At 43.5% G+C, this 10,000-nt stretch overlaps 1 protein-coding gene across 1 annotated transcript in view; it reads left to right on the top strand.

The window, feature by feature from the left end:
• LOC129716076 (deleted in malignant brain tumors 1 protein-like) overlaps window positions 1-8,851 on the top strand; it is a gene marked incomplete at its 5' end in the record, with an annotated part of 21,452 nt that extends 12,601 nt beyond the window's left edge. The window contains 8 exons of the mRNA XM_055665955.1: window positions 36-353; window positions 431-505; window positions 1,201-1,512; window positions 3,363-3,494; window positions 4,837-4,938; window positions 6,685-6,795; window positions 7,313-7,444; window positions 8,359-8,851. Coding sequence (XP_055521930.1) covers window positions 36-353; window positions 431-505; window positions 1,201-1,512; window positions 3,363-3,494; window positions 4,837-4,938; window positions 6,685-6,795; window positions 7,313-7,444; window positions 8,359-8,399 — 1,223 coding nt within the window. The remainder of the gene's footprint in view (window positions 1-35; window positions 354-430; window positions 506-1,200; window positions 1,513-3,362; window positions 3,495-4,836; window positions 4,939-6,684; window positions 6,796-7,312; window positions 7,445-8,358) is intronic.
• Window positions 8,852-10,000: the final 1,149 nt, after the last annotated feature.

The raw sequence follows: 10,000 nt of genomic DNA, 5'->3' as shown, positions 1-10,000 counted from the left end.
TATGATGACCTGTATATCTCCTGTTCCCTTCACAGAACACAAAGAGATGCGCCTGGTGAACGGAGGCCGGCGGTGTGAAGGGAGAGTGGAAGTGTGGTACAACGGGACATGGGGAACAGTGTGCTCCGAGAAGCTCTATAGAGTGGAGGCGGAAGTGATCTGTAAACAATTAGAATGTGGACCCCTCGCATATATTGAATATCGCGCATGGATATATGGACAAGGTTCTGGGCCCATATGGATCGATGAGATGAAATGTAACTCGCACGAGTCAGCCCTTTGGCAGTGCCAGTTTGACCCGTGGGGGAAACACAACTGTGACCACAGGGAGGATGCAGGCGTTTCATGTAAAGGTAACACAGGAAAGTCAGCATACGATGGCAGATTAAACACGCGCGTAAATCCGTCAACATTTCACTGTTCTCAACAGATGCTGAAATGCCGGAGACAACCCGCGGGAAAGACTGCGACGGAGGAAATGAATCTAAATCTCGCCGTTTACCAGGCGAGTCATTCTACTACTTACACCGTCAGCGTGACGTCAACCCCGGATGTTTGATGAATGAGTGATCAACAAATAGCTGAGAACCCTCAACAACTTCTCTTTAGACTTCTCTCACGATCTTATCGTTAAACGTGTAGCCATGGGTCCTTGCATGGATCCCAGCTATGTCTGCCTTATGATTAAAGTATTGTGAACAGTCCTTCTTCCAAACGTGCACTGGCATCATTCCCCAAACTCCTCATTCTTCTTCGCTCCTTCACATGAAATATACCACCCACCCCACCACCACCCCCTTCCACCCCCCCCCCCCCCCCCCCCCCCCCCCCCCCCCCCCCCCCCCTCCCACCTCTACAACCCCATCCGTCCGTTTCCACCTTTATCCCTTCCTCTGGATTCATATGTCATCCTCGTCATTCCTTATATTACAGCCTTTTGTCCTCTTTTCATATCTAACCTTCGTTCACCCATCTGTCAATGAACACCCCCCACACCTGAATCCACCTATCACTTGCCTAGATTAGACCCGCCTTCATCTCTGTTACAGCTTCTTCCCCTCCCTCTTACTAGAATTAGACTAAAGATGGGTCCCGATCCGAAACGTCACTGCACACGTCATACAGAGATGCTGTCTGACCCGTTGAGTTACTTCAGCACTCGCGTATTTTTAACTGAGTATTTAATTTAACTTCACTTAGATCTACAACTGCGGGTTGATGGCGGCAGCAACAATTGCTCCGGAAGGGTTGAAATATTATTCAACAACAGCTGGGGAACGGTGTGTGATGACTCCTGGGGTCTCGCCGATGCCAATGTCGTCTGCAGACAGTTGGGCTGTGGCTCTGCTCTTTGGGCTCCAGGAGCGGTGACCATTGTCCCGGCCTCAGGTGACATCTGGCTGGATGAAGTGAAATGCACGGGAAGGGAATCATTCCTGTCCCGTTGTCCGTCTTCACCGCTCGGTCAACATGACTGTGATCACAAGGAAGATGTCTTTGTCACCTGTTCTGGTATGTGTCGTTCGGCATATTCCCCGATCTCTACACACCATCAATTTCAGAAGTAAAATATCTGAGTTTTTAATTGAAAATTTAAAGAGATGGCGTTGTTAAAAACTTTTTACAATGTCCACGTCCAGTTTTGATTCCCTCTGGCTCCTGCACTTCAGGTATTTGTTATTCATGCGATATTGACCATTACACTTGCACACTATGCTGACTGTGCTGATATTCGCTTGCTACTGTTTGCTAATTGCTGAGAACATGGTTTTCAAATTGGCTGACTCAGTATGTGAAACAGGACTTGCAAAATTCTAAAAAAATCATAGAAACATAGAAACATGGAAAATAGGTGCAAGAGTAGGCCATTCGGCCCTTCGAGCCAGCACCGCCATTCATTGTGATCATGGCTGATCGCCCCCTATCAATAACCCGTACCTGCCTTCTCCCCATACCCCTTGACTCCACTAGCCCCTAAAGCTCTATCTAACTCTCTATTAAATCCATCCAGTGATTTGGCCTCCACCGCCATGTGTGGCAGGGAATTCCATAAATTCACAACTCTCTGGGTGAAATAGTTTTTTCGCACCTCAGTCTTAAATGACCTCCCCTTTATTCTAAGACTGTGGCCCCTGGTTCTGGACTCGCCCAACATTGGGAACATTTTCCTGCATCTAGCTTGTCCAGTCCTTTTTATAATGTTATATGTTTCTAAATCATTATTCTAATCATTCTAAACTACAGTGAATACAAGCCTAGTCTTTTCAATCTTTCCTCATTTGACAGTCCCGCCATCCCAGGGATCAATCTCGTGAACCTACGCTGCACTGCCTCAATCACAAGGATGTCCTTCCTCAAATTAGGAGACCCAAACTGTACACAATACTCCAGATGTGGTCTCACCAGAGCCCTGTACAACTGCAGAAGAACCTCTTAACTCCTATACTGAAATCCTCTTGTTATGAAGGCCAACATTGCATTAGCTTTCTTCACTGCCTGCTGTACCTGTAAGCCAACTTTCAGTGACCAGTGTACAAGGACGCCCAGGTCTCGTTGCACCTCCCCCTTACCTAACCTAACTCCATTGAGATAATAATCTGCCCCCTTGTTTTTGCGGCCAAAGTGGATAACCTCACATTTATCTATATTATACTGCTGTCCAGATGGCCAGCTCCAGACCGATATCTCTGTGACAAGACAGGATATTGGACATTGCAGTATTTTCTCCTCAGGAAGTGTTGGTAATAGGAACCATATTGCACTATTCAGTGAGGATTACTGACCTTTGATTAATGGCTGTTAATTAACTGTTATTATGTGTAGGAACCAAGATAATTTGTGAAATTTGGAAGAATTTGTTTGTGAGTGTTCCTCTGTTCGGTGGCATGTCGAGTCAGTGAAACCAGTGCTTGCTCTTTCGCAATATGTTGCGGAAAGGGTGTCCGGGCTTATGGGGCGAAGGCAGGTGAATGGGTTCAAGAGGGAAAGATAGATCGGCCATGATTGGAGAGCGGAGTGGACTTGATGGGCCAAATGGTCTTATTCATTGAAGTCTGGGGCAAGCAGTGTAGATGCACATTATGCCTGAATATAACATTGCAGCTGTTGTCTGGATACAGAGCGTCACTAGTGAGGAATCAGGACATTCTAGTATATTTCTATTTATACCACTCCGCACAATACAATAGAGACTTGAGCTTTTTATTGTTTTCTGCTCAGCCATTCTTCTGGTGCAATGTATGACCGGATTTTGGGAAACATCTCTAGCAAAGCAAGATGCACAACCAGTGGTTAAAATTCATCAATTGCCCCTAGAAATATTTTCAGTTTTGACAAACTGCTTCTGTTTTCCGTTTATCCAGGAATTTCAATTTCAGAGTTGGGAAATAAGCCGCTCTCCACGGCTGTTGTGGTTTGCACAACTCTGGGAATTATCCTCATCGCTGAATTTGTCGCACTGGTGATAATAGTTCGGATGCAATCCGCAAGAAGAGGTGAGGTTCAACGTTACAGCGTTATTATTCCAGACAATATTTCATAGCATGAAGAGACTTTCATTCGCTTTTCCATGTGCTCTTTTCTTTCTTGCATTTTGAGCAACAAATGCAACTGTGCAGCATCGTGTAGGTATTCCATGGTTCCTATTGGAAAGAGCAATTTGTCGTAATAGCATGGAATGTTAAATGTGATTATTGTTTGGGTTCCTCCATCTATTGTTCACTTGACTGATGTTCAACATTCCATTGGGGTGGGAGATTGCAACCTTCACTCTGTCCGCCCTGTATCGACGAATGCAATCAACCTGGCGTGCACAATCATATAAGATCAAATAGAACAAGTTGTCCGACAACTTTAGGCTGTGCACGCCATACGCAAGAAGAAGCATAACATTCCATTCAACATCCTGTTCAACGCGCTGCACAACCGCGAACATTCTGATTAGATTCTATCCACCACATCTCAAGCTTGCTCTTTCCTCACATTCTATGCTCCTGCAATGTTTTATTCCCCATCTCCTTCCATTTATTTGATGCAACACAATCTGTCTTCCATTTCCTAAATTGACAAACCTGTGGAAAGTTCAACTCCTGATCACCCACACCCACACTTGTACCATCCGTATGTATTTGGGAATGCAATCAGGCTTTGAACGGTATTGGCGTGGCTGAACAGAAATGAGGAATTGCTTACTACTAATGCACACTAGCTGTGATCTTCTTGATGTTCGTAGAATTCGCTAATTTCTGCAAGAAGCCGTTGGACCTCTAGCGTAATTCTTCAATGGTACCAAGGTCTAAGCGGAAGCTCAGAGGGGATAAGGCTTTTCTGTTGCTGTTCCGGCACTCTGGACCACCTTGCCGTTGCACATCAGACAGGCCCCCTCACTGTCCATCTTCAAATCCACCCTAAAAACTCATTTTTATTCTCTGGCTTTCGACACTGGCTGAGACATTGTTCCTGTTTTTAGTGCTTTTAATGTCTTTTAATTTTTACTGTTTTATAGTCCTTTGTTTTACGGCTTTTAATGGTTTGTAATAACTTCTTGTCCATGAGTTCTCATGTACAGCACTTTGTGGCAACTGCAGTTGTTTAAAGTGCTTTATAAATAAAGTTATTATTATTATTATTATTATTATTATTATTATTATTATTATTATTATTATTATTATTATTATTATTATTATTATTATTATTATTATTATTATAATGGTAACGCTCATCAACATTTTACCTTGAATAGCATCAATGCATAATGTTTACATGTTATACACAAAATACTAACTGTTAAATACTATTCCTGTAAATCCACGTTAACCCACACTCTCCTTTAAACAGATGCAGAGTTGAGAGCCAGAGGATTTGGCTTTTACGAAGCAATTTATGAAGAGATTGACGATACTCTTGCTGGAAACAAGTTCAGTCAGATGGATGATTCAAGTGAGTATTTGCACTCGACAGTCGCTCTTCAGCGATAAATATCCCCTCCACTCCAATTAACGGTCATTGAGTAAAAATAAAAACATTGTAACAGATACATCGGACACAAGCAAACTGTTGGAGCAACGCAGTGGGTCGGGCAGAATCTATGAAGGAAAATGTACAGATGACCGTTTGTGTCCGTACCCTTCTTCATGTCTGGAGTAGAGCAGAGATGGTTGATAGAAAGTGGTGAGAGGAAATGCTGCACAAGTTTCCGGTAGATGACAGGTGGATGTATGCAACGAGGGGTGGAATTGTAGACACATCCATTTGGGGAGACGGATGAAGAGTGGAGGTGACCACAACGGTTGGAGGTGATTGTAGGGAGGACAAGGAGCTCCAGATGGTGGAATCTGATAAGAAAAAACAGACAACAAATGAAATATAGAAACCTTGGGAATAATGGTGGGTAGGTGGGAAAATGGGATGGAAATTGTGGACCCTGTGCAGATAGGGATCGGTTATGAGCTGATGGAGATGGTGGAGATGAGGACAGGAAATGGGAAGCGAGGGACAGGCTCAGTGGAGAGAATGTTGTGTTTGAGAGAGTCAGGGTTGATTATCGGGAGAGAGAAGTGGGGTGACAATTGGAGAATTAAATATTTACACCATCGGATTGTCAGCGTTACCTGAAGTGCTGCTCTTCCAGCTTGCATGTAAACTCAATCTGGCAATGTAAGAGGCAGAGAACAGAGAGGGCGAATGGGAATGAGGAATGGAATTGAAATCCAGCTGTCCCTGGTGGACAGAATCTGGTTGCCTCGTCTGCATTTGGCATCACGTGGGTAAAGGAGGGTACATCGAGAGCATGGAATGGAATAATGGAGACTGACGTTTAGGTCCCTGAATGGAGATAAAGGAGCAGGTGTAATACTAGGTGTTGCATCACCTGTGGTTAGTGGGAGGGGGATGTACAAGGTGGATCTTGTGAAGATAGATCGAGTCAAGGAATCTGCACCATTCTGGAGTCAGCCTCAAATCCATGGCCAGGGTGCTTTTCCAAAAAAAGTGTGTTGAATGAAGCCGATAGATGGACATGATTAGATGGGGCCCATGAGATTGTCCATGGCTACTCATTTGATTTGTAGAACTCGAGGGCATCCAAAGAAGACAAGTTCCACCAGGTAGAGGAGACTGTTTGATGCACTGAAGTCGTTGGGTCACTGCTCTGGGACGAAAGCAATTGTCCAGAAACCTTCGTGATGGGAAGGGACTGTTCCTGGATGGAACACATGAGGAGTAGTGAGCCACACAGATTGGAAGGTGTAAAAGTTGTGGGGAGCATCTGAGGTGTGCAGATGTAAGTAGACACGATTGGCAATGAGGTCGAGGGACATTTAAGCAACGAGGTTAAACAATGGGACAAAAAGAGTTGGAAGAAAAACTCCCATTAGCACAGTCCTGTTTATGGCATTAGGGTGGGGGATAGAAGCGGGCAGTGGAAACTTTGTGTCTATCAGTTTCCAGGCTCTGGTGGGTAGATACCGGAAATGATGAGCTCTGTGAAGGATATTTGCTTCTTCTCCACACCTGGTGACTGACATGTTCATGATATTTACCGAATGTGCTTTTGTTTTGTTTTAATATGTCAGCAATATTTCGAATGGAAACGAACAGATATCAGAAACAGAATAATGTGTGTCTTCTGCTCCAATGCCCAATTTAGCCCGATGTCTAATAACTATCTCTGTCGTTGACTTCTAGTCTCTGGATCCATTGATTCCATGAATCAAATACAATATTACACCAGTGACCCTTTGGGTTGTGCTCATTCAACAAGCGAACTCCCTGAAGGAACCTCCTCCAGTGTTCGAGGTTGGTGCATGTTTTGCTTCCCATTTTCTCTTATTTTAATTCATTTTGTTCGTAATCAGAACTTATCAGGGAAAAGGTGTAAAAGCATGTTCGCTGTGAAATGGTAGAGAGGCGATCTCAGGGACCTGTAAGGGGTTTCTATTTAAAATATCACCAATTTGACTTTGAAGATAAACCTCTCGACCGCCAGCGGTGTAATTGAATGAAACATTCATTGTGTGTTTATATTGTCAATGTGGATAGGGCTTGAACTATAACACCAATTATAGCGCCGGATTGGAGCAACGTTAAATAGTTCACAGGCCCAACACAGTCCTCTCTCCGTCCAGATACCAATTACACAACATCTCAGTCTGAAGAAGGGTCTTGACTCTAAACGTCACCCATTACTTATATCCAGAGATGCTGCCTGTCCCGCTGAGTTACTCCAATATTCTGTGTTTATTTCACATCCCTTGCAGCTTACAAAACAATTTAGATTTTCAGGAAGATCATTCCGGTTTATACTTCCTCCTAGATCTAGTTCCGGATGACCATGACGATCCTGAGAGTAAAACCATTGATTGTCCGGGCGGTCAGTTCCCGACCGACGGTGGCGCCGATGACCTTCTGATGCTAACAGTTGCCGGCGGTGACGTGGACATTGGTGGTGAGTCAGTCTCTGACATGCCAGAATCACCAATCCTCAGCTAAATATTCCACCCACTGAGTTGTTTTATATTCACTTTCCTGCTTTAAATATTATTTGCTACAAGAAAAGACATGTTCAGAGAAAGGGGCCCACGGACGGTTTTGTTCTTACTCGAACAACGTGTCATTCACAACTGCAATGTGAACCATATGGGGGGGGTGGAGCCCCCAACAGACACGAGTTCTAGTCACCGCAAACAAAATCCCCTTTTTACAAAACAAATGAATTGTTGTACATAAAAACCGCACTGCTGGCTATTCTGTTGCACGGCCCTCACTCCGTCCAAACCTGCTACACGAAGCATGTCATTAAATTGAAAAGAGAGCAGAGACGATTTGCACGGGTATTGCCAAGATTGAGCGGCTGAGATCAAGGGAAAGGCTGGCCAGATTAGGGCATTGTTCCTTGGAGCGTACGAGGCTGAGGGTTATCTAATAGAGGTGTATAAGATGATGAGGGGACCGGATAGGGCAAATGTACAGTGCCTTTTAGCTAGAGGAAGGATATCAAGAATTACTGTACATAGGTTTAAGGGGAGAGTGGTAGATTTAAGGTGACAGGGCAAACTTTTATTTCAGATGGTTGACGATACGTGGAACGAGCTGGAGGTAGTTGAGACTGGCAATGTAACCGCTTCTAAACAATACTTGGATAGGTACATGGGCAGGTTAGGTTAAATGGGTATGAGCCAAACGTGGGCAAGTGGGAGCAGCTAAGGTGGGATCTTTGGTTGGAATTGACGAGTTGAGTCAAATATCTTGTTTCATGACTGTATGACTTCATGACTCGAATATTACGAAAATCATTTTTTAATTCATGTTAAATCTTGATTTTTGCTGGCCCAATAATATTTGCTTTGTTTTCTTTCCCAGGTGAATCTAGCATGATACCTTGTTTCCAAAGCCTGGCTTGAAATGATGGATGTCGCTCGGCGTTTCATCAGACAGCACGTGCCTTTCACCCTTCCTGCAAGATCGACAAGCAGATCTTCACAGCATTGATATCACTCGCCAACTTATCACAAGCAGAATCTTTGACTTCATTTCAAACCACTTGGTTTGATTTTTTGCCCTAAACCTTGGAAGAAAACATGTTCTCTACTCTCTGGACAGGTGTAGAAAAACATATTTAATCGTCATTCTTCTTCTGGAAGAAAGATCTTTTTTTTTTCTAATCATTGAACGCGTGTTAATTTGAATTTGTAAGCGTTTTAATACATTCCATGTAAATGCTTAAGATTATGCAGGTTAAAATGAATGTTACTTTGTTCTTATCATGCTTTACCTTGCTTTGGTGTCGTAATGAACTGTTTCTATCTCGCTCAATGTAAGAATTGAACAAGCATAATAAATACTTCAGGTGGAATTCGATATTAATGTGTTCATATTTTGTCTGAGCATACATACAAATCCCATAGACACTAAAACAAAGCACCACGTTGATTGCCCGTGGTCTCAAGATGTGAGCTAAAGACACAGGCTAGACATTGCAGAATATAAGTCTAATTGTAAAAGCTTAGTAATGAGCGGGAAACATCATCAAGACCAGGGTGATAAATGTACATTGCATAATAAGTCAGATTATACGATTTACTTTGAATTTGCAAAATCCAATTCTCATCAGTAAGTACATGGAAATAGGCATCAAGGGGGTAATTGGGAAATCATGAAACCGGTAACCAAGTGGTCATATAGGGAGAGAAAACAGAGTAAAATAAGGCCAAACGTATGTGTTCTGCAAACCTGCCGACTACCACAGTAATCTATTCCACATTTCCTCCCAATCCACCACTGTCAAAGACGCCAGCTCCTGCTCTCAATTCCTCCAGCTCAGTCGCATCTGCTCCCAAGATGAGCCTTTCCATTCTAGGGCATCCGAGATGTGGTAATTGTCCACACCCTCCCCCCTCCGTACACGTGCTGTCATGGATGGATTCCTCATCGGCGTCTCCTTCGTAGTCCGTATTTCTGCTCTCGTCTCCTCTTCATCCACATGGAACCAGGTGTTACCTTTAGTCTTACCTTTCAGTTAGTTGATTCATGGGGGCCTTCTTTGTGTTCCAGCACATCAGCAGGGACTTTGAAGGCTTTCTTGCACTTTAATCCACTTCGCAGCCCTTTCTTCAGCCTTTTTAATGCTTTTCCCACTAAATACAATGAACCTGCTGCAAGTTTTCACGATTTATTCCACAGAACAACAACAAATCGGAATCTCAGTAAAACAGGCAAATCGTGAAGACCCCATCAGACCATTTTGTGTGGGTAGCATTGCAACACAAATAGAGTAGTGATTGGCCAACTGGCATGACAATTCAATGTTAAACGAGGCTTTGATTGGAATAAAAAACTCCCGCCTTTTTCTCCGGTTTTTCTTAGTCTAATTTAATAACATGGCAGAGTCTCTGAATAGCGATGTTGCAAGGAGTGTAGTTATATAAAATTACACACATAGGTGAAAATTAATGTGGTTGGTGACTTGGGTCACGGAATCCATTTCTAGACACATTTTTTGATG

Source organism: Leucoraja erinacea, unplaced genomic scaffold (genome assembly GCF_028641065.1).
Source record: "Leucoraja erinacea ecotype New England unplaced genomic scaffold, Leri_hhj_1 Leri_1653S, whole genome shotgun sequence".
In the NCBI taxonomy this organism is placed as follows: Eukaryota; Metazoa; Chordata; class Chondrichthyes; order Rajiformes; family Rajidae; genus Leucoraja; species Leucoraja erinaceus.
The sequence above is the reverse complement of the archived record's forward strand: the minus strand, read 5'-3'. Positions and strand labels throughout refer to the sequence as shown.